The sequence below is a fragment of the Convolutriloba macropyga genome, chromosome 15, assembly GCF_964194025.1.
Source record: "Convolutriloba macropyga chromosome 15, txConMacr16.3, whole genome shotgun sequence".
In the NCBI taxonomy this organism is placed as follows: domain Eukaryota; kingdom Metazoa; phylum Xenacoelomorpha; order Acoela; family Convolutidae; genus Convolutriloba; species Convolutriloba macropyga.
Window position 1 is genome coordinate 30,732,178 of NC_134482.1, and position 26,257 is coordinate 30,758,434.

General features: G+C 35.0%; 1 protein-coding gene across 2 annotated transcripts in view; it reads right to left on the reverse strand.

Moving 5' to 3' along the window:
- The window catches only part of LOC142353957 (angiotensin-converting enzyme-like), an 82,967-nt gene that overhangs the window by 12,077 nt on the left and 44,633 nt on the right, over positions 1-26,257 (reverse strand). For both annotated transcript variants that reach the window (XM_075406190.1, XM_075406189.1), the window contains 2 exons: positions 12,304-12,575; positions 8,428-8,691 (listed from right to left, as the gene is read on the reverse strand). In XM_075406190.1, the coding sequence (XP_075262305.1) occupies positions 8,428-8,691; positions 12,304-12,575 (536 nt within the window). The remainder of the gene's footprint in view (positions 1-8,427; positions 8,692-12,303; positions 12,576-26,257) is intronic.

Sequence of the window (26,257 nt, forward strand, 5' to 3'; positions counted from 1 at the left end):
TTTTTCGAACAAGGAAACGGTTTAAATTGCTTGCAAACGGGCTGCAATTTTCTCGGATACTTAGAACTTTGAAAATTTGTTTGACGTTTAAGTAGTTAATTGCTATCATTCTTTATTCCTTTTTCTAAATTTTTTTTCAGAACTCCTTCAATATTTTTTCTTATTAACAAGAGCATCCAAAACCATAAATATCAATGGCGTTGATCATGGTGTCAAAGAAGTCCATGACTTCTCAATTTTCTCAAGGAATCCTTAAAAACATGAAAAATTAATTTAGCTGTCCAAAAAGCTTGTCAAAAGTGTGCGCCAGCAAACATAACACTAAACAAAAAAATGTCTTCATCAAAAGATTTTCTATTTAAAAAAGTTTAAAACAGAGACGTTTGTCATATTCTCTCTAGCAATGCAACACAATTAATGTACACGAGCGCAATTTTTGACTTGATGATTACCTTAAGCTTAAATTTACCATTTCAAGTATTGCATGGATGCTACTTTCTGAATCAATCTTCATCTAATAAAAACGTTTGGTGAGGCGTTTTGAATTCTAAGAAAACTATTTTCATGCACACTCGAAGATTTCTAAGAAATTACAAACAGTTGACCAACAACCCCAAAACCTGGATTACAAACTGACAAATTCTACTTATGCGATTCGGTACAAGATCTGCGTTTGGATGTATATGTACAAATTGAAGTAGTTACTTAAAGCTGCATAAAATATCTCGACAAATTTTAAAGATTTTTTTGAAAATTTCTTACTATTTAAAATGTTAACTATTATTTCAATGCAAAGAGAACTTTCTCTGTTTTTCATTTTTTTTATTACTTGATGTTTGTAGAATTCGTTTAAGTAATGTATCTTCTATTTTTCATTGTTTTGTTCCCAAAAATTTGAAGTATTTGGCTTGTGCGATCTTCAGTTGAAAACTACAGCAAAAATTGAATCAGTAATATTTTCAGACTTCATTGAAGCTGAGCATTAGAATTTTTTATCTGTAGAAAGTTCTCATGAGTAAATGATTTTTCGAACAAGGAAACGGTTTAAATTGCTTGCAAACGGGCTGCAATTTTCTCGGATACTTAGAACTTTGAAAATTTGTTTGACGTTTAAGTAGTTAATTGCTATCATTCTTTATTCCTTTTTCTAAATTTTTCTTCAGAACTCCTTCAATATTTTTTCTTATTAACAAGAGCATCCAAAACCATAAATATCAATGGCCTTGATCATGGTGTCAAAGAAGTCCATGACTTCTCAATTTTCTCAAGGAATCCTTAAAAACATGAAAAATTAATTTAGCTGTCCAAAAAGCTTGTCAAAAGTGTGAGCCAGCAAACATAACACTAAACAAAAAAATGTCTTCATCAAAAGATTTTCTATTTAAAAAAGTTTAAAACAGACACGTTTGTCATATTCTCTCTAGCAATGCACCACAATTCATGTACACGAGCGCAATTTTTGCCTTGATGATTACCTTAAGCTTAAATTTACCATTTCAAGTATTGCATGCAAGCTACTTTCTGAATCAATCCTCATCTAATAAAAACGTTTGGTGAGGCGTTTTGAATGCTAAGAAAACTATTTTCAAGCTCACTCGAAGATTTCTAAGAAATTACAAACAGTTGACCAACCACCCCAAAACCTGGATTACAAACTGACAAATTCTACTTATGCGATTCGGTACAAGATCTGCGTTTGGATGTATATGTACAAATTGAAGTAGTTACTTAAAGCTGCATAAAATATCTCGACAAATTTTAAAGATTTTTTTGAAAATTTCTTACTAATTAAAATGTTAACTATTATTTCAATGCAAAGAGAACTTTCTCTGTTTTTCATTTTTTTATTACTTGATGTTTGTCGAATTCGTTTAAGTAATGTATCTTCTATTTTTCATTGATTTATTCCCAAAACTTTGAAATATTTGGCTTGTGCGATCTTCAGTTGAAAATTACAGCAAAAATTGAATCAGTAATTTTTTCAGACTTCATTGAAGCTGAGCATTAGAATTTTTTATCTGTAGAAAGTTCTCATGAGTAAATGATTTTTCGAACAAGGAAACGGTTTCAATTGCTTGCAAACGGGCTGCAATTTTCTCGGATACTTAGAACTTTGAAAATTTGATTGACGTTTAAGTAGTTAATTGCTATCATTCTTTATTCCTTTTTCTGATTTTTTTTTCAGAACTCCTTCATTATTTTTTCTTATTAACAAGAGCATCCAAAACCATAAATATCAACGGCCTTGATCATGGTGTCAAAGAAGTCCATGACTTCTCAGTTTTCTCAAGGAATCCTTAAAAACATGAACAATTAATTTAGCTGTCCAAAAAGCTTGTCAAAAGTGTGAGCCAGCAAACATAACACTAAACAAAAAAATGTCTTCATCAAAAGATTTTCTATTTAAAAAAGTTTAAAACAGAGACGTTTGTCATATTCTCTCTAGCAATGCACCACAATTAATGTACACGAGCGCAATTTTTGCCTTGATGATTACCTTAAGCTTAAATTTACCATTTCAAGTATTGCATGCAAGCTACTTTCTGAATCAATCTTCATCTAATAAAAACGTTTGGTGAGGCGTTTTGAATTCTAAGAAAACTATTTTCATGCACACTCGAAGATTTCTAAGAAATTACAAACAGTTGACCAACAACCCCAAAACCTGGATTACAAACTGACAAATTCTACTTATGCGATTCGATTCGGTACAAGATCTGCGTTTGGATGTATATGTACAAATTGAAGTAGTTACTTAAAGCTGCATAAAATATTTCGACAAATTTTAAAGATTTTTTTGAAAATTTCTTACTAATTAAAATGTTAACTATTATTTCAATGCAAAGAGAACTTTCTCTGTTTTTCATTTTTTTTATTACTTGATGTTTGTCGAATTCGTTTAAGTAATGTATCTTCTATTTTTCATTGTTTTATTCCCAAAACTTTGAAATATTTGGCTTGTGCGATCTTCAGTTGAAAATTATAGCAAAAATTGAATCAGTAACTTTTTCAGACTTCATTGAAGCTGAGCATTAGAATTTTTTATCTGTAGAAAGTTCTCATGAGTAAATGATTTTTCGAACAAGGAAACGGTTTAAATTGCTTGCAAACGGGCTGCAATTTTCTCGGATACTTAGAACTTTGAAAATTTGTTTGACGTTTAAGTAGTTAATTGCTATCATTCTTTATTCCTTTTTCTAAATTTTTTTTCACAACTCCTTCAATATTTTTTCTTATTAACAAGAGCACCCAAAACCATAAATATCAATGGCCTTGATCATGGTGTCAAAGAAGTCCATGACTTCTCAATTTTCTCAAGGAATCCTTAAAAACATGAAAAATTAATTTAGCTGTCCAAAAAGCTTGTCAAAAGTGTGAGCCAGCAAACATAACACTAAACAAAAAAATGTCTTCATCAAAAGATTTTCTATTTAAAAAAGTTTAAAACAGAGACGTTTGTCATATTCTCTCTAGCAATGCACCACAATTAATGTACACGAGCGCAATTTTTGCCTTGATGATTACCTTAAGCTTAAATTTACCATTTCAAGTATTGCATGCAAGCTACTTTCTGAATCAATCTTCATCTAATAAAAACGTTTGGTGAGGCGTTTTGAATTCTAAGAAAACTATTTTCATGCACACTCAAAGATTTCTAAGAAATTACAAACAGTTGACCAACAACCCCAAAACCTGGATTACAAACTGACAAATTCTACTTATGCGATTCGGTACAAGATTTGCGTTTGGATGTATATGTACAAATTGAAGTAGTTACTTAAAGCTGCATAAAATATCTCGACAAATTTTAAAGATTTTTTTGAAAATTTCTTACTATTTAAAATGTTAACTATTACTTCAATGCAAAGAGAACTTTCTCTGTTTTTCAGTTTTTTATTACTTGATGTTTGTCGAATTCGTTTAAGTAATGTATCTTCTATTTTTCATTGTTTTATTCCCAAAACTTTGAAATATTTGGCTTGTGCGATCTTCAGTTAAAAATTACAGCAAAAATTGAATAAGTAAATTTTTCAGACTTCATTGAAGCTGAGCATTAGAATTTTTTATCTGTAGAAAGTTCTCATGAGTAAATGATTTTTCGAACAAGGAAACGGTTTAAATTGCTTGCAAACGGGCTGCAATTTTCTCGGATACTTAGAACTTTGAAAATTTGTTTGACGTTTAAGTAGTTAATTGCTATCATTCTTTATTCCTTTTTCTAAATTTTTTTTCACAACTCCTTCAATATTTTTTCTTTTTAACAAGAGCACCCAAAACCATAAATATCAATGGCCTTGATCATGGTGTCAAAGAAGTCCATGACTTCTCAATTTTCTCAAGGAATCCTTAAAAACATGAAAAATTAATTTAGCTGTCCAAAAAGCTTGTCAAAAGTGTGCGCCAGCAAACATAACACTAAACAAAAAAATGTCTTCATCAAAAGATTTTCTATTTAAAAAAGTTTAAAACAGAGACGTTTGTCATATTCTCTCTAGCAATGCAACACAATTAATGTACACGAGCGCAATTTTTGCCTTGATGATTACCTTAAGCTTAAATTTACCATTTCAAGTATTGCATGGATGCTACTTTCTGAATCAATCTTCATCTAATAAAAACGTTTGGTGAGGCGTTTTGAATTCTAAGAAAACTATTTTCATGCACACTCGAAGATTTCTAAGAAATTACAAACAGTTGACCAACAACCCCAAAACCTGGATTACAAACTGACAAATTCTACTTATGCGATTCGGTACAAGATCTGCGTTTGGATGTATATGTACAAATTGAAGTAGTTACTTAAAGCTGCATAAAATATCTCGACAAATTTTAAAGATTTTTTTGAAAATTTCTTACTATTTAAAATGTTAACTATTATTTCAATGCAAAGAGAACTTTCTCTGTTTTTCATTTTTTTTATTACTTGATGTTTGTAGAATTCGTTTAAGTAATGTATCTTCTATTTTTCATTGTTTTGTTCCCAAAAATTTGAAGTATTTGGCTTGTGCGATCTTCAGTTGAAAATTACAGCAAAAATTGAATCAGTAAATTTTTCAGATTTCATTGAAGCTGAGCATTAGAATTTTTTATCTGTAGAAAGTTCTCATGAGTAAAAGATTTTTCGAACAAGGAAACGGTTTAAATTGCTTGCAAACGGGCTGCAGTTTTCTCGGATACTTAGAACTTTGAAATTTTGTTTGACGTTTAGGTAGTTAATTGCTATCATTCTTTATTCCTTTTTCTAAATTTTTTTTTCAGAAATCCTTCAATATTTTTTCTTATTAACAAGATCATCCAAAACCATAAATATTAATGGCCTTGATCATGGTGTCAAAGAAGTCCATGACTTCTCAATTTTCTCAAGGAATCCTTAAAAACATGAAAAATTAATTTAGCTGTCCAAAAAGCTTGTCAAAAGTGTGAGCCAGCAAACATAACACTGAACAAAAAAATGTCTTCATCAAAAGATTTTCTATTTAAAAAAGTTTAAAACAGAGACGTTTGTCATATTCTCTCTAGCAATGCAACACAATTAATGTACACGAGCGCAATTTTTGCCTTGATGATTACCTTAAGCTTAAATTTACCATTTCAAGTATTTCATGCAAGCTACTTTCTGAATCAATCTTCATCTAATAAAAACGTTTGGTGAGGCGTTTTGAATTCTAAGAAAACTATTTTCATGCACACTCAAAGATTTCTACGAAATTACAAACAGTTGACCAACAACCCCAAAACCTGGATTACAAACTGACAAATTCTACTTATGCGATTCGGTACAAGATCCGCGTTTGGATGTATATGTACAAATTAAAGTAGTTACTTAAAGCTGCATAAAATATCTCGACAAATTTTAAAGATTTTTTTGAAAATTTCTTTCTAATTAAAATGTTAACTATTATTTCAAAGCAAAGAGAACTTTCTCTGTTTTTCAATTTTTTTATTACTTGATGTTTGTCGAATTCGTTTAAATAATGTATCTTCTATTTTTCATTGTTTTATTCCCAAAACTTTGAAATATTTGGCTTGTGCGATCTTCAGTTGAAAATTACAGCAAAAATTGAATCAGTAAATTTTTCAGACTTCATTGAAGCTGAGCATTAGAATTTTTTATCTGTAGAAAGTTCTCATGAGTAAATGATTTTTCGAACAAGGAAACGGTTTCAATTGCTTGCAAACGGGCTGCAATTTTCTCGGATACTTAGAACTTTGAAAATTTGTTTGACGTTTAAGTAGTTAATTGCTATCATTCTTTATTCCTTTTTCTAAATTTTTTTCAGAACTCCTTCAATATTTTTTCTTTTTAACAAGAGCATCCAAAACCATAAATATCAATGGTCTTGATCTTGGTGTCAAAGAAGTCCATGACTTCTCAATTTTCTCAAGGAATCCTTAAAAACATGAAAAATTAATTTAGCTGTCCAAAAAGCTTGTCAAAATTGTGAGCCAGCAAAAATAACACTAAACAAAAAAATGTCTTCATCAAAAGATTTTCTATTTAAAAAAGTTTAAAACAGAGACGTTTGTCATATTCTCTCTGGCAATGCACCACAATTAATGTACACGAGCGCAATTTTTGCCTTGATGATTACCTTAAGCTTAAATTTATCATTGCAAGTATTGCATGCAAGCTACTTTCTGAAGCAGTCTTCATCTAATAAAAACGTTTGGTGAGGCGTTTTGAATTCTAAGAAAACTGTTTTCATGCACACTCAAAGATTTCTAAGAAATTACAAACAGTTGACCAACCACCCCAAAATCTGGATTACAAACTGACAAATTCTACTTATGCGATTCGGTACAAGATCTGCGTTTGGGTGTATATGTACAAATTGAAGTAGTTACTTAAAGCTGCATAAAATATCTCGACAAATTTAAAGATTTTTTTGAGAATTTCTTACTATTTAAAATGTTAACTATTATTTCAATGCAAAGAGAACTTTCTCTGTTTTTCATTTTTTTTAATACTTGATGTTTGTCGAATTTGTTTAAGTAATGCATCTTCTATTTTTCATTGTTTTATTCCCAAAACTTTGAAATATTTGGCTTGTGCGATCTTCAGTTGAAAATTACAGCAAAAATTGAATCAGTAAATTTTCAGACTTCATTGAAGCTGAGCATTAGAAATTTTTATCTGTAGAAAGTTCTCATGAGTAAATGATTTTTCGAACAAGGAAACGGTTTAAATTGCTTGCAAACGGGCTGCAATTTTCTCGGATACTTAGAACTTTGAAAATTTGTTTGACGTTTAAGTAGTTAATTGCTATCATTCTTTATTCCTTTTTCTAATTTTTTTCAGAACTCCTTCAATATTTTTTCTTATTGACAAGAGCATCCAAAACCATAAATATCAATTGCCTTGATCATGGTGTCAAAGAAGTCCACGACTTCTCAATTTTCTCAAGGAATCCTTAAAAACATGAAAAATTAATTTAGCTGTCCAAAAAGCTTGTCAAAAGTGTGAGCCAGCAAACATAACACTAAACAAAAAATGTCTTCATCAAAAAATTTTCTTTCTATTCAAAAAAGTTTAAAACAGAGACGTTTGTCATATTCTCTCTAGCAATGCACCACAATTAAAGTACATGAGCGTTTTTTTCCTTGATGATTGCCTTAAGCTTAAATATATCATTTCAAGTATTGCATGCAAGCTTCACTTGAATCAAACTTCATCTAATAAAAAACGTTTGGTGAGGCGTTTTGAATTCTAAGAAAACTATTTTCATGCGCACTTGAAGATTCCTAAGAGAAGATAAATTAGACAAAAACTGCAAAAATATTTGACGCAGTTGGTGGTTGTTAATGAAAGAGGCACAGAGCTACAGAACTATACGGTTCTATGTGATCAAAACCATTCAATCTCATTTTTCGCATCTTCGACTGATAAGTTTTTTTGAATCAGACACTGGTCAACACGTGCATTTAAATCAAACAGATCTCCCATAATTCAACAAACGAAGAGAATTTTTGGTCAGATCGAATTTGAGCGCGCACAGGGACAGTCATAAGATAAGAGAAAAGTTCAAGCGCACAATTGTCTTGGTAGAGATTCAGTCGTAAAAAGAAATGAAACAAAAAAAACAAAAAAACCATTACTGTTAGCTTGGATGTTCTGTTCTTCTATAATATCTCAATAGCCCTGTACGCATTCATTTATGGCAAAATGGATCGCTAAAAATACTATGTATTCGCAATTGGAAAAAATTTGTTCTGCTCTCATCATTGACAATCTAAACAAGGTCTGATCATTCAATAGCTAGATCTGGAAAGTTCCGATAACAGATATTATTGGTCTACAATCTTTCAATTTAATTGATCATTGTCAATTCAGAAGAGTTTATAGAGTGCTTATAAGAGAGAAACATGAAACTCTTTTCCCCCACCTCTGGTAGGGAGGAAAATGTGTTCAATTTTGAATTGGCTCACCTTCAACACCGTTTTCCAATTGACAGATTTTCCTTTGCTCAGCATTTCCCGGAATTTCTCAGTGGCTTGTGGTTTGTCTGCAATGTTACACTCGGACAAATGATCGTAAGTCTCTCCTTCGCATATGGCTTTTAAGAACTGATACTGCAGAGCTATTCCTATCATATATTGCGAGTAGAGTGGAAACACCATTGAAATGTGCTTCAGGGCAGCAATGTCGAAATACTCTTCGCCTCTGGGTTCGCCGTCTGGGGTTGACAAACCCTACAACAGACCCAACCAGGATGAATTCCACGACCCAAGACAGTTATGAACCCTGAACTTAACGCTACAACAAATGTGGACAACGAAGGTTTTTAATTTAAAATTAGCCAACATATGGTTGAACCATGCAGAAGTTGCCAGGCATGCATTTCCTCGACAGCAAGGTTGCCGTGCGGAAATCGGGCGTTCACAAATCCAAATGTTGCAAGTGTTCTTGAGGAAGCTATCAAATTCTAACCCTGAACGAATTTAAAGTCTTGATCAGTACTTCTGTGAAATATAGGTCTGGAATTCAGAAATTTGTACTGATCACGTCTTATCTCAAATCGTAAGACTTGTAAAGTCATGCCAAGATCTGCCAAGTCTAAGTCAAGTCTTGACCGAAACTTGGCAGGTCTTGGGCCAAGTCTAGACCAAGACTTGACAAACCTTGAGTCATTTCTTGACTAAGACTTGACAAGTCTTGCTTTTTGAGCTGCTTGCTTATTTATACTTAATGCATTTCAAAAATAGCAATAACTGGTATTTTCACGAGAAACTTGTTATCTGGGCAAGCTATCCCTGAAATGATCATATACCAACTCAAAATCTCCCATAAATTAAATCAAAAACCAAACTTTTTTCAATGCGCAGAAAAAAGTGACAATGACTTGTATCTTTGGGTGACCTCAGAATTTTTTTCATTCTCTAGTAAGTGAACTTTGTGGAAGTGCTCGCGTTGTCTGTTTTATTTACTTTGGAGAGCCTTTTAGGCAAGCCACTGTAGGGGGCGGCATTCTTCTTTCATTATAAAAAATCGAACAATAAAACTTTTGACTTAACACTTGACTCAAGATTTCTAAAGTCTTGGCCGAGACATGCTCAAGAGTTGTCAAGTCTGGGCCAATTCTTACTCAAGACATAACAAGACTAGGCCAAGTCTTGCGCAAGACTTAAGTGTTGGCAAGACTCGTCAAATCTTGGCCAAAACTCGATTCAAGACTTGCCATGACCTAAGACATGATTTAAGACGTACCAAGTCCAAAAGTGACATGATCAGGAGTCTAATACAGTTTTGATCCAGGACTTGCATTTTCACCGTATCAGTACTGATTAAGACTTGACGTTCAGTCCGGGCACACATATCTCCACATATTGTTCCATAGATTTTATCTTTACGAATTTCAGCAGATTAATTTTCTGATCTAAAATGAAGTATTTTAAGACTGATGATGGGACCTTCAAAATTTGTGCTAGCATATTTATTAATAGCCGCACAGCGATAGCTGAGGCTATTATTGGCCTTCTCTTGGTTTTTTTACAATTCAAAGAATTTGAATTGTATTGGGGCGCTGTCTTTTTTTTTAAGATCTGTTCACACATTTTCATGATTTTTGAAGTCAAATTGGAGTAGTGATTTTGGTCACGCCGAAACAGGAAATGGAGCGAAAAAGCGAGTGGTTTTGCGGCGTGAAATTTGTTCGCTCTAATTTTAAAGTAGAGTGAGAATACGGTGTTTGAACAAACATTCGCTTTATCGGTAGTGGTTTTTTGTTCAAATGCGGCAATTTCACTTTGATTTTTACTGTTTTTTCAATTTTTTGGATCGGATTTTTTTCTAAATGGTTTTGTCCAATCCATTCATAGTCCGTTCTAGGTCTAGTTTTCTGTTTAGTCAATGAAAATTCTTTGAATTGTACGTCAGGACTTGTCCTGCTATGTTTTTTTATTTCGTCGTCATGATTTTTGTTACGACCATATGACGTCACAGCCACTTTTTGTTCATTCGTTCTTGCAATTTCAACTGAATTGCATGTGTGACGTCATTTTTCGCTCTTAGTGGAGCGAGTTTTTTTGTTCATGCGCGTGATTAAATTTTTGGTCACAGTTGACTTACCTCACTCTCAAAAATGACTTCCTCAATTTGAAATTGACTTTTATTTACTTTAATTCAAAGAGATAAGGTCAAATGGGTGTGTGTCACTCTAAATGAAAGTTATTTGAGATCAGCTAATAGAGGCAGCCAGAACTTATACAGATTTTTAATCAAAATATAACAGATCAGCCTTCAATGAAAAGACAAATTTTTTTTGTCTCTCTTTTTTACTGTTTTTAGACTGCCGATCTACGAATCTACTGCGGCTATTTTCTGGCAAACTGCCAGCTATGTTTAATATTTTGTGTAAAAATGCGTACAATAACTATAAAAATTTGAAAACAAAGAACTAATTGGATTTTAAATGTATATATATATATATATATATATATATATATATATATATATATATATATATATATATATATATATATATATATATATATATATATATATATATATATATATATGTATATATATATATGTTATTCAATTGAGCGTTCTTTCTTTGTCTCTAATTCTGTGTTCTACTTCAACCATTTCAAAAAGTTTGTTTTTTTTAGAGAAAGAGTTAAGCTGGTCTGTTGAAGCTGAACTGCTCAGTCGAAATTCCTCAGTAGAAAAGAAAGTTTTTAAAAACAATCTCAATAAGACATTAGGATGTTTCCTTGACTATTAGCTTGCATTGTACTTTTGTGGAGCGACAAATAAAAAATTACCAGCCTTTCATCAAATTGAGAAGAAGGCTTTCCATTTAGTGAATTATATTGATCTGATAACTTTTTCCTCAAACCAAAGTTGAAATCACATTTGTTTAAGAACATTCAACCAAAGATACTGGTTTTGTGTAGTATAACCATATGTTGTTCAATTCAATAAAACTCTGCTTTCAGATCAGATTAGATTTGTAAGCATCATTCTTCGAGGCTGATTCGCTGTTCTTTTTTAATTGGTATAAAGTCAGTTTTGACGGACATAATTTTGAAAGGTCTGAAAGGTCTGGAAGGTCCACTTATGCGCAAATGGTAACATTTTTAGTTCAGGACAACGGTGTTGATTTGAGTCTTGACAATGATTTTGATCGGGTCTGAAAATAAGTAAATGTTACAGGGAATCAGAACATTTTCTTAGTCTGAAAAGCCTGATAAAGTACACCTCGAGCATTTTTGAGTGTGATAACAGGTATTTTGAATCTCTTGCAGGGGACCATTTCGTAGGCGACATCAAACTGCTTAAAAAAACGTCAGGTTCTTTTGTTCCTGCTTACGGTATTTTTATACAAGATTTGGCCTATTGTATCGTACGTTTACCGTTCATCAAAGTTTTTTTTTGCGGATTTCTCGCCACGCACTGACTTATAATGACGACCCACTTTTTATCCCTATTTGTTTAACCCCCCAATATTTCACCCCGACACTTCAATTCTCTATGTTTTCTCCCCAATTTAAAGCCTTTTTATAATGGCATTATTGCCATTTGAACTATTCTATAATCATCATTTGGCCATGCCTCAGAGGCCAGTGAGACATGACTTGAAATTATCAACCAACATTGGATTGAATTATCCGCTTGACTATATGAAAAAATGTGTTTGTAATATCGACTGCTAATTTTTGAGCTGAGAGGCAGATGAGTGAAATGATATGGTGTTCAGAGATGTTCGGTTAATTGAATCCGAGTGAAAAGAATTAGGCCCACATAAAATCCAAACAGTAAAAAGCCGAATGGTGTAGATATATTTGACTGTGTTTGCATACCTGAATTTTGTTAACAAGATACCACCAGTGTTCGTTCAGGTGTGCATCGTCTGACTTTTCTCCCTTGAAGAAATCGAACATCCACATTTCAACCGCATATGCAAAAAAAGATAATGGAAAAATCTGTAGCGCGAACGACATTAGGCGATTGACTGTAAGTTTGTAGCGATCGGTTGGGGGGTCTAAGAGACCTAAATTGATAAGGTTATCCATTGAAGTTGAAGCCAGTAAAGCCACCTCACCCACAGCTTCGTGAAATGACGGATTGGCACCTGGAAATTTGTTCAGGATAATTGATGGAGCCTTTTCAATATTTAAGTTTGCTGGAGATTGTGGATAAATCTATTCTCCAGAAAAAAAACTCGCAGGTCTTAAAGAATTGATACAAAATAATAAACAGAAATTCGACACATTTAAACTTTCACGATGTTTCATGTTTCTCATTTCGCCCTTTAAAACCGCCAATTTCCATTGCAAAACTGAGCACAGAGCGCGCGTTTCCCAGCAGTGAGTTCTAGCAATGAACTGTTCTCCGAGTACTGATTGGGGCCGCATATTTTGATGGAATTCAGTTCGAAATACTGCGCTCTTGTTCTATTGAATCTTGTTGACGTACCCGGAGCGCATCGTCAGAGAGATTAAGTACAGGACCAGAAAAAAAATCATAATGATTTTTAGGCGGGCCATTACTATGTTCAGGTCCGAGATTTCACTGTTTAGTATGATTTTAGCAGGAGAAGATGAGTCATCAACTGACTTTTGACTGAACATGAATTTTGTTAATTCGGTTTGCGGTCTTGACATAAACAAATTTTGTCTGACCTGGTTATGGGCATATTAAAATGCCGCCTAGTTTTGATATGCGCATAGCGTACATAATTACCGGCGCTTTCGCGCTTTTATTTGCTCAAGAGCCAATTATCTTGCCTCTCTCTTTCTCTCTCGCTATCTGTTTTGATCATCATTAAAATACATGCGTTTTCAATATACCTGGATTTATCAAGTTGCTGAACTTGTTCTGCGTAAAAATTCAATCAATAGCCTCTACTATAACTGTTGAATTTATAATTATGATTATTACTATATGGCAATAACTATGATTTTGAGTTATTGATTTTGAGTTTGTCGCATGCACCTGACTTTGTCGCATGCATCTAATTAATTTGAATTGCGGCTCCTTGAATTGCGGCTCCTCCGACCTCCGCCGCCGACTTCTGCATTATTCTCCCGACATCAATGTCCAGCAGGATGGCTGGTGTGAATAATTTTTATGTAGGTTCAAGTAGGTCAATTGCCTAGAAAAGGATAAAGATAAAACGTACCACTTGTTATCAGACATGGATATTACATATAACGCACGAATTAGGCGCACGTTAATTGGAACGGTTCATTTAGTGTTCCATAGATAGAAAATGAGGAGACTAATTGTGGGGGGGAGTAAATAAGAGTAAATTCAAAACAGTAAATACGCTCACTTAAATAATACATTCATGAGGATAAAATTAAGAACTAACACAAAAAAAAGAAATAACACAAAGAAAGAAGTAACAATAAACAAATCTAAACAAGGTCACAGACAAACTATAAACAATGAAGACTACTTTGACAATAAACTGGTCGAATCCGACAATTCAATTACTCTCTCCCTGCTTGATCTCCTCAAGTGACAGCTGGACGAATCCTTCATTGGCGTCTTCACGTCTCTGTTTGCATGTGATCTCATTAAGTGGCGTTTCATGTTGAACGAGTAAAGACTACTGAACTTACGAAAACTGCAAACTTGTGGCTCCACGATTTTTTCATGTATCCGCGCCACGTGACTGTCGGTCAAATATTTCGCATTGGATTGATACTCACAATAACTGCACAAGAAGACCTTCTTCTTGGACACGGAACTTCTAGTACTTAACGCCTTTTTCCTCTTCACCTTGTTTTCCAATGGCATAACTGTTCTGATATCCAACGTTCCATGAAATACCTCTGTTTCTGGACGAATAATGCCCGGCACCAAGTTTCTTCCGTGAGGATGATCGACCCATCAAAACAAAACTCAAATAATATGAAATAAAACAAAGCAACAATCAGATCTGAAATACACAACATATTAAGACCATTGAGTCTACTATTCAGATACTGCAAAAAGATAAACGGAAACAGACTGATTAACACTGGGATTGATACCCCACGGGCCAAGCCCGATGCTTGCCCCACTACTTTTACTATTACACCAAAACTTATTTTGATTTTTTTAAATCTGACTCGCACATCGACATCCGCCTCCGCCTCCGACCTCCGCTTCCACCTCCGACCTCCGCCACAAGCTCTACTACACCACAACATTCTAATTCACACATCGACATCCACCTCCGCCTCCAACCTCCGCCTCAGCTACCGACCGCCGCCTCAAACACTACTACCACTTATCTTGATAATATTAATGCTGACTCGCACATCGACATCCGCCTCCGCCTCCGACTCCGACCTCTGACCTCCGCATCCGCTACCGATCTCCGCCGACCTCTGCCTCCGGTTCCACCGCAAAGATGTAAATGCACCAATATATTGTATAGTTGGAGCTAGAATAGCCTTTGAGGGTATCGCCATTTTAAAAATTTTAAGCATGAGATCAGTTATTTTAAATTTTCAAAATTGGCTATGTTCTTTGTTTCTACGGTCTGATGATGAGAAAAAATTGAAACAATCTGTGCAATGTTGACCAAGATTGTAAATGAGACTGCGAAGAAGATGGGCAGACTGCTATGTTTCTTAATCGACTCTGGGCAGACTGGCAAAAGTATTTACACCGCTATTTGTATGGTACAGTAATGCTTACTATTTAAAGTCGATGGTACAGCGCTGAAACTCACTGTGAGCAAGGTCCGAATAGCACTGTAACTTCACAGAACCCGTATTTGGATCATATTATGCCCTACAGAAAAACCAATTTACGCCGGCCAGAAAAAATCCCATAGTCACAAAGAAAACCTTTATTCAAGTTGGCAAGTTGATTTCTGGATCACACAACCCTAGTTGAGACCGGACGATTTTTTTGCATTATCTTGCAAATTTGGGCAGGGCTCTAGCAAGACGATGTATTGTCGTGTAAGAATCTGTCATAATCTTCCAAAATCTTGGCAGATAGCCATTCGAAAATCACTTATATAACCACTGATATAATTTTGCAACAAAATTTTCTACATCTTAGAATTCTAGTTGAGGCATGCAATTAGGAATATTTTCTTTTTTTCTCACAACTATGTTAACCAGTTGGAACTTCGTTTCACTATATTTTCACTGCAAGATCTTCCCTAGAATTCGGAATTGATCAAACAATAAGTTATTGTAGAGCCTGACATGCTGTAAACATGGTTGTTGATATATTGATTTGATGTAATCGTAGCTTTTATGTAATCGTAGAAAATAATTATTTTTTAAAACTGTCAAAAATATATTTTCATTGATTATATTTTGTACGTGAGACTACTGTAATTAGTTATTCCTGAATCTTAGTGGCTTTTAGTATGATTTGTTTTACTTGAAATGTGTCCACAAGTTGTTAACTGAATTGATGCTCTCTTGACTGCTCATTTTTTGTCCCGGTTTGTAGTACGAGGTTAGCTTTTACAAGACACTCTAGTACACGTTATTTATAGTAATCGCCTCCCTGTTGGATGTTAACAGATGATATCATTCGACCCCAGATACGGAAAAACGCAATTAGCATATCAGAATCAGAATACAGCTGGAAAAAGCATCACTCTGTGAAGGGTCTATAAGCAAACCTCCGGTACCATTAAATAAAGGAAAGCGTTTATGAAACCGTTTCTCGTATAAAATTGTGCGCTCGATTGGCCATCGCACGAAAGACAGATTCCAAAAACCGATCTAAAAAGATTTGGACTGTCATGTGAAAGACCATGACAGCCTGCAATTTCCTATCTCAATTTGCGGCGGTAGAAACATTAAAAGAACAAGATTCTACCGATTCAAGAGCGCTTCGAAACAATCAGGCAAGAACACTTCGAGGGAAGAGAAGACAAACGCAAATCCTCTCAGAACACGTTATCTACTTGATACCTACATTCAGCCACCCTCAACGAGATTAAACGTTATCAAGACAAGCCAGGATGCCATTAAAACACTAAATGCCTCTATCGCGTTCGCGGTTCCTACAAGCAGCAACACAAGATCATCTGGTTTGACGGTTTTTTAATCAAAGGCCGCTCAATACAACTATCAGGTCTGACCATAGAGGAAGTAAATTGTGGGATGCTAAAGAACAAAATGCTGTAAAGGAACCTTCGTTTTAACTTTATCAAGACACGTAACTAGTGGGAACAAACTTTATCTCAGTACTGGTCTCTGCCCAATAGAATATTTTTTAACGCCACAATCTAGTACAAGCACTCGAAGATCGAGTGATATATTTATTGCTAGTTTTACTTATAAAGCAATTAACAATCGGTTCTTCATTGGTGTCAGTTATCGAAATATTTTTAACCTACAATTCAGTTGATGATAGTGTACATAACAATTATAATAATTATAGCATCAACGTGCAGTAAATTTGCAGTATAAACCTGCATCATAATCTAGAAGAAAGATTTATCTCAGGTTGCTTTATAATTTTACAAGGTGCAGAGATAAAACTTTTCCCAGAGGGAGAAAATGTTGTACGATGATAGTTTTTACGAAATAATTGAGTACATGGTTATTTATAGTTACCACAGTAATCTCTAAAAAGTACTGAGTTAGTGTGAATATTTACCTAATGTGTCTCACTGATTAGTTAACTGTTTATGACCTTGCATTAATAAGGTTAACACATTTTGTGTGCTCTTCCTAAGGACTTTTTCTTGACCATTTAGCTAAGGTGCTATAGCAAGGCTATTGGATATTTTGATTATATGCTGTGGCTTTTGAGTAGATGTATTTAAAATGTCAGGTTCAGTGTTAAAATGAAGCAACTTCCGTCTTTGTAAGTGTGTTAAAGGTGTGTCTACATTAGGTAAAAGTGGAAGAATTTTTTTTCGTGGATCCGAGTTGTCTGTTAGTTCGGTTGAATTGACGGGCTGTCTGTTTCTTTGATTCTCGTTAATATTTATTGTGTTTTTTTAGTATTGTGGCTAGGATTCTTATAACTGTTATTATAGTTTTTATTGTTTTTCAGGTCTATAGTTGATAAAGTGTTTACTGTATGTGATGAAAAAAGTTCCATCATTTAATAGTGTGGAATTAAATCAGTTTATGTAGTTTCATTGAAATCTGAGTCAATTGGTTGTGAAGGTACTATAGTGATCAAGATTTATTCAGTTGGTGATGCTTCCAGAGATGTGTTTGTGTTTTCTGTGATATTAGTGAACGTAAATGGTTTATATTCAGCGTTAGGATTTTGTAATTGTATTTGATTATGAAAAATTTTGGATCATTTCAGATGGTACTTCTAAAATGGTTATAAAAATTTTCTGGGAACGAGCCTTGGTCTTAGATGTTTTGTAGCGTTTCTGGTAACTTACTCATTATTTTAGGCTAGGTGCTGATATTATTTTCGTAGCTTGAAAAATGTAGCATACGAGATTCTTCCAAAATCTATGTTTTTATCAGGATAGGAGTGTGAGAGTGTCTAATATCTCATCCTCAGGCAGGTATGCATCTTTTACTGAGCTTACATACAATTTTAGAAGGTGATTGAAACCTTCAGTTTCATTACTAGCAATTTTGTGTACAATTTCTTTTCGTGATTGTGTAGTAGCTGTGTTTGTTGTTGATGCTAATTGTTTATGAAATTTAAAGGACGACTTTCTGAATGCGCCTGTTCTATCAGACGGCTGTACTTCTGCGTATACATCGTTGAGAAATACATATAAAAAGCCTGATGGTAGACTGAATGAACTATCAAGAGGCTGTTGCTTGACTCTAAAATAATGTTGTTTAAGCCATTGTGTTGTATTTAAGAGTATGTTTAAATCGTCTTGTTTCTGATAGTGTGATATTTGAAAGGATTTTTTATCGCGCAAAATGCGTTCGTTTTGTTGTGCAAAAATGGCTTGTTTCAATTCCCCGGAATGTGTATCCGACTTTGACGACAATTAGCTAGCGTGACGGCTCATTTTAATCAATAATTAGTATTATTATTTTTGTATTTATTAAATTTGTTGAGGTTGTTGAGGTTTCATTTCTTTTTTAAAATTAAATGTATTTATGAATAAAAAGGTATAAGAACTAGCTCGAGTTTTTCTCTTTAAAAGAGACAGAGAGAGAGAGAGAGAATTTCCTGTGAGATGTTTTTACGGTTAGAGTTTTATTACTCACTAGTTGCCCCAATTCGAGCAGACCCAAAGTGACCTCTTTTTGAGCTTTAAAAAATAAAGGTTTAGAGCTACTTATTTCTTCGCGAAGTTGGCTTACATTTATCTTTTAGACAAACCGACTCTATAATACACTGAAGTTTAACTTCAATTTTAAACGTTATTTTAAAGAGTATTACCGGAGTCAGAGGTATACACATCGTACAACTACTCTATTAGACTGACTACAGTTAATTAGTGGAGTTAGCGCTATATGAGGGAGAACAGTGTCTTCTCAGACCCTGATTGGTTGGAGGCGTATATCCAGTATTTCTACTACTGCTACATCAGGGTAAGTTAAGTTGTCTGTTTAACTCTATTCTTCTCTCCTTTTTGAATGACGTTCAACAGATGATTTCATCTGACCCCCCGAAACATCAGTTTAGCTTATGAAAACGTGAATCAGACGGCATTTCATCTTGTCTTTTTAACAATTGTTTTTACATCAGATTCGTTCTGATAAAAAAATTAACCCACTATGACAGTCCGTATTTTGGGAATAGTTTTCGACATGGCGCAGTCAAGTTTGGAAATTTCTTTCAGGTCTTGATTATACATGAAATCACTTTGGAGCGCTGTTTTTCTGAACATTCAGTACCTTGGGAACAAGTGAAGACGATCAAACCAGGCTTCCGGAAGCAAAAATCAAAAAAACGACTTTAACTTTACTTAAACCATCCATCAACCCATCTTGACCGTCCAGGGGTAAGATCAAGAAATCCAATGTACGAAGAGCCCTTCAAATGACAACTTCCGAACTTCAACGGAAAAATGCCACTCTGGCAGTTTATATAAACCTCTGTCCAACGAGATCATTAGCCCTCGCAGTCCAGACTAAAAATGCGAAACTCGGCTTTTCGGAATCATCTACTAAACAACACCCAGAGACAGAGAGAGAGAGATAGAGAGAGAGAGAGAGAGAAAGTGGTGTTTCGTGTGAGTTCTTTTTGCGGTTATAGTTTAATAACTCACTGGTCGCACCAGTTCAAGCAGACCCCAAGTCGGCTCTTTCTGGAGCTTTAAAGTATAAAGGTGTAAGGCTACGTAATTCTGCGCCCGAAGTAGGCTTAACTATATCTCTTAAACTAACCGACTCTATAATACACTGAAGACCAACTTCAATTTTAAACGTGATTTTAAAGAGTAACACCGGAGTCAGAGGTATACACATCGTACAACTACTCTATTAGACTGACTACAGTTAATTAGTGGAGTTAGCGCTATATGAGGGCGAACAGTGTCTTCTCAGTCTCTGATTGGTTGGAGGCCTACATCCATTTTTCCTACTACCGCTACATCAGGGTAAGTTAAGCTGCCTGTTTAGCACTATTCTTCTCTCCTTTTTGGATGACGTTCAACAGATGATTTTATCTGACCCCCCGGTACCAAAACATAAGTTTAGCTTATGAAAACATGAATCAAACAGCATTTCATCTTGTCTTTTTAACAATTGTTTTTACAACAGATTCGTTCTGATAATTAAATTAACCCACTATGACAGTCCGTATTTTGGGAATATTTTTCGACATGGCGCAATCTAGTTTGGAAATTTCTTTCAGATCTTGGGTATACATGGAATCACTTTGGAGCGCTGTTTTTGTGAACATTTAGTACCTTGGGAACAAGTGAAGACAATCAAGCCATGCTTCCGGAAGCGACAATAAAAAAGCGATTTTAACTTTACTTTAACCATCCACCAACCCATCTTGACCGTCCAGGGGTAAGATCAAGAAATCCAATGTACGAAGAGCCCTTCAAATGACAACTTCCGAACTTCAACGGACAAATGCCACTCTGGCAGTTAATATAAACCTCTGTCCAACGAGATCATTAGCCCTCGCAGTCCAGACAAAAAATGCGAAACTTGGCTTTTTGGAATCATCCAACAAACAACACCCAGAGACAGAGAGAGAGAGAGAGAGAGGGAGAGAGAAAGAGCGAGAGAGAGAGAGAGAGAAAGTTGTGTTTCGTGTGAGTTCCTTTTGCGGTTATAGTTTAATAACTCACTGGTCGCACCAGTTTAAGCAGACCCAAAATCAGCTCTCTTTGGAGCTTTAAATTATAAAGGTATAGGGATACGTATTTCTGCGCCCGAAGTAGGCTTACCTATATCTCTTAAACTAACCGACTCTATAATACACTGAAGACTAACTTCAATTTTAAACGTGATTTTAAAGAGTAACACCGGAGTCAGAGGTATACACATCGTACAACTACTCTATTAGACTGACTACAGTTAATTAGTGGAGTTAGCGCTATATGTGGGAGAACAGTGTCTTCTCAGTCGCTGATTGGTTGGAGGCGTACATCCATTTTTTCTACTACTGCTACATCAGGGTAAGTTAAAACTGTTTAACACTATTCTTCTCTTCTATTTGGATGACGTTCAACAGATGATACTATCTGACCCCCCGGTACCAAAACATAAGTTTAGAGTACGAAAACATGAATCAAACGGCATTTAAACATGTCTTTTTAAGAATTGTTTTTACATCAGATTCGTTCTGTGAAATAAATTAACTCACTTTGACAGGCCGTCTTTTATGAAAATTTTCCGACATTGCGCAGTCAAGTTTGGAAACTTCTTTCAGGTCTTGGTTATACATGGAATCACTTTGGAGCGCTGTTTTCGTGAACATTCAGTGCCTTGGGAACAAGTGAAGACGATCAAAATAGGCTTCCGGAAGCGACAATCAAAAAAGCGACTTTACCTTTACTTTAACCATCCACCAACCCATCTTGACCGTCCAGGGGTAAGATCAAGAAATCCAATGTACGAAGAGCCCTTCAAATGACAACTTCCGAACTTCAACGGACAAAAGCCACTCTGGCAGTTTATATAAACCTCTGTCCAACGAGATCATTAGCCCTCGCAGTCCAGACTAAAAATGCGAAACTCGGCTTTTCGGAATCATCTACCAAACAACACCCAGAGACAGACAGAGAGAGAGAGAGAGAGAAAGTTGTGTTTTGTGTAAGTTCTTTTTGCGGTTATAGTTCAATAACTCACTGGTCGCACCAGTTCAAGCAGACCCAAAGTCAGCTCTTTTTGGAGCTTTAAATTATAAAGGTATAGGGATACGTATTTCTGCACCCGAAGTAGGCTTACCTATATCTCTTAGACTAACCGACTCTATAATACACTGAAGACTAACTTCAATTTTAACCGTGATTTTAAAGAGTAACACCGGAGTCAGAGGTATACACATCGTACAACTACTCTATTAGACTGACTACAGTTAATTAGTGGAGTTAGCGCTATATGAGGGAGAACAGTGTCTTCTCAGTCTCTGATTGGTTGGAGGCGTTCTTCCATTTTTTCTACTACTGCTACATCAGGGTAAGTTAAGCCTCTTTAACACTATTCTTCTCTCCTTTTTAGATGATGTTCAACAGATGATACTATCTGACCCTCCGGTACCAAAACATAAGTTTAGAGTACGAAAACATGAATCAAACGGCATTTAAACATGTCTTTTCAGGAATTGTTTTTACATCAGATTCGTTCTGTGAAATAAATTAACCCACTTTGACAGTCCGTCTTTTGGGAATATTTTCCGACATTGCGCAGTCAAGTTTGGAAACTTCTTTCAGGTCTTGGTTATACATGGAATCACTTTGGAGCGTTGTTTTCGTAAACACTCAGTATCTCGGGAAATTTTGAAGACTCTCAAACCAGGCTTCCGGAAGCGATGAACGAAAAAGCGACTGTAATTTTTATTTAACCATCCACCAACCCATCTTAACCGTCCAGGGGTAAGATCAGGGAATGCAATGTATGAAGAGCCCTTCAATTGAGAACGCCCGAATTTCAACGGATTAATGCCACTCTGGCAGTTCATATGAACCTCTGTCCGATGAGATTATTAGCCCTCGCAGGCAAGACTAAAATAGCGATACTCTGCTTTTCGAAATCAACCAACAGACAACCCTACGAGAGTTCACGGTACTATAGTATTCAAGATTTGTTAAATTGGTGATGCTTCCAGAGATGTGTTTGTGTTTTCTGTGATATTAGTGAACGTAAATGGTTTATATTCAGCGGTAGGATTTTGTAATCGTTTTCGATTATGAAAAATTTTTTATCATTCCAGTTGGTACTTCTCAAAAATTATAATTTTTATCTGGAAGCGAGTCTTGGTCTTAGATCTTTTGTAGCGTTTCTGGTAGTTTACTCATAAATTGAGGCTAGGTGCTGCTACTAGTTTCGCAGCTTGAAAATATAGCACACGATACTCTTCCAAAATTTATGCATTTATCAGGATAAGTGTGTGAGAATGTCTAATACCTCTTCCACAGGCAGGTATGCATCTTTTACTGAACTTACATACAATTTTAGAAGGTAAAAGAAACCTTTAGTTTCTTTCCTAGCGATTTTGTCTACACTTTTTTTCGTGATTGTGTATTTGCTGTGCTGTGTTGATGCTAATCGTTTTTAGAAATTTAAAGGACGACTTTCTAAATGCGCCTACTCTATCAGACGGCTGTAATTCTGCGTATACATAGTTGAGAAATACATATAAAAAGCTTGATGGTGGACTGAATTAGCTACCAAGAGGCGGTTGCTTGACTAAAAAAAAATGTTGTTTAAGCGGTTGTGCTGTATTTAAGAGTGTGTTTAATTCGTCTTGTTTCCGATAGTGTGATATTTGAAAGGGTTTATAATGGCAAAAAAGGCGTTTGTTTTGTTGTGCAAGAATGGCTAGGTTTAATTCCCCGGAATGTGTATCAGACTTTGACAACGTTTAGCTAGCGTGCCGGTTCATTTTACTTAATAATCAGTATTATTGTTTTTTGTATCTATTGATTTTGTTGAGAATGTTGAGATTTCAATTCTTTTTCTAAAATTAAATATATATATATATATATATATAAATAAATAAAAGAATAAGAACTAGCTCTAACTTTTCTCTTTAAAAGAGACAAAGAGAGAGAGAGAGAGAGAGAGAGAAAGTGGTGTTTCGCGTGAGTTCTTTTTACGGTTAGAGCTTAATAACTCAATGGTCGCACCAGTTCAGGCAGACCCAAATTGGACTCTTTTTGGAGCTTTAAGGTATAAAGGTTTAGAGCGACTTAATTCTGCGCGCGAAGTAGGCTTACTTATATCTCTTAGAATAACCGACTCTATAAAACACTGAAGATTAACTTCAATTATAACCGGGACTATAAAGCGTAACACCGGAGTCAAGGGTATACACATCGTACAACTACTCTATTGGACTGAATACAGTTAGTTAATGGAGTTAGCGCGATAAAAGGGAGATCAGTGTCTTCTTAGTCTCTGATTGGTTGGAGGCGTACATTAAGTATTTCTACTGCTACATCAGGGTAAGTTAGGTTGTCTGTTTAACTCTATTCTTCTCTCCTTTTTGGATGACGTTCAACAGATGATATTATCTGACCCTCCGGTACCAAAACATAAGTTTAGAGTACGAAAACATGAGTCAAACGGCATTTAAACATGTCTTTTTAAGAATTGTTTTTACATCAGATTCGTTCTGTGAAATAAATTAACCCACTTTGACATTCCGTCTTTTGGGAATATTTTCCGACACTGCGCAGTCAAGTTTGGAAACTTTTTTTCAGGTCTTGGGTATACATGGAATCATTTTGGAGCGCTGTTTTCGTGAACACTCAGTACCTTGGGAAAATTTGAAGACTCTCGAACCAGGCTTTCGGAAGCGACGATCAAAAAACCGACTCTAACTTTACTTTAACCATCCACCAACCCATCTTGACCGTCCAGGGGTAACATCAGGAAATCCAATGTACGAAGAGCCCATCAATTGAGAACGCCCGAATTTCAACAGAAAAATGCCACTCTGGCAGTTTACATGAACTTCTGTCCGATGAGATCATTAGCCCTCACAGGCCAGACTAAAAATGCGACACTCGGCTTTTCAAAATCATCCAACAAACAACACTCAGAGAGTTCTGTTCAAACATTGGAAAACAAAAACTAATGGAAAAGTGTCTCCAGAATATCTCGAAAACGGAAGCCAAATTGCAAGTCTTAGCAACGTAGTTTAATCTCGATCTACATCAAACAACCTAGTTCAAACACAAAATGAAGACGCAAAAAAAACACTATAAAAAAAATTCAACGCAACCGTTAGTTAGAATGTGTCTAAATTTCACCTCTTCCAAATGTGCTGCAATCAAAACTGGTTTGATTATCTGAGCGTAATCGTCGTTTCAACACTTTCTAAGATTAAATCCATTAGATCATCCTATGAAAACGTCACAATGAGTATCATATTTGAACAGATCTCGGATAAAAATCTCACGAGATAAAGTCAACTGATGTGGAGTCAAGGGAACATCAACTAAGATACCACAAAACAAGATTTGAGAGTTGTTGGAATTTAGGTATCCCAAAAGATTATTACTTGTGCGCGAGTCTCCTGTACTTAGTTACCCATCCATATTCTGTGTCCTTTACTTTTTTCGTTCTGAAAATTATGCGACATCAGACGACGATGACTTTTGTGCGTCTACGGTTTATAAATTCATTCTTGCGTTGAAAGGATGCTCCTCGTACAAATTTTACGTTATTTATAATGTGCATCAACCAAACGTTAGTTCAAACTGTCCTTCTAAGAAATGTCCTCTAATCCGTTGCTCTCTGCTAGATAATTTTAAATCAATATCAATAAACCGGTTTTCATAGAGAGTCAAGTACATTTTTCAGGAGATTTTTTCTTACAAAAGTTTCAATTAAATTTTGATCTATTACCGTTTCTGGTGCCAAAAACAGCTCTACAGCACAAAATTTCTTAACGAAGAAACTTCTTAAAATGAGAATATAAAATTTTTGTACATTTTGAAGTTTGATAATTGCTTCAGGTTACATTAACGAAAAGAAATAGAAAATTGATACCATAAGCAATGCTACATATAGCATTGCCTATGATATCAATTATCTATTTCTGGTAGCCTGGAGTATCAATTTGGTTTACTTTGTTCAACTCCTTTACCCGATAAAAAATCTATATTTTCAGAAATATTTGAGGCAAAAACTGGAGAAATGGGTTTGAACAGTTGCATTTTTGATCTGGAGATACTGGGATCGGAGATCGTTTTAAGCAAACAGTATTTTGTACAATGGTCTGGAGATGATCTGGACAATGTATGGAATTTAGTCTGATCAGCGGCATTTTTGATCTGGGGATAGTCTGATCAGAGGTCATCTCAAGCGCACAATCGACTGGCCAATGGTCTGATTTCGGTCTGATCGCGCACTTTAGTCTGATCAGAGGCTACTTTGATCTCGGATGGTCTGATCTGAGGTTACTTTCGTCTGCAACGGTCTGATCAGAGATCACTTGCGGATGACCCCTCAAACTGGGCAGCGTAAAACAAACCAAATATGAAACACAAACATAAAACACAAACCAAATATGAAACACAAACCACAAACCAAATAAAACACAAAACATAAAACACAAACCAAATATGAAGCAAGAAACAACGTTTTTCGCTTTGATTTTTTGCACTCTTTTGAAAGATAGACTAGAAAGGCTACATAAGACGTGTTTAAAAAAATTTTGAGGCTGAAATTTTAACTCTTTGTAAATATTTTGAGCCCAATGCTTATTCAAATTATT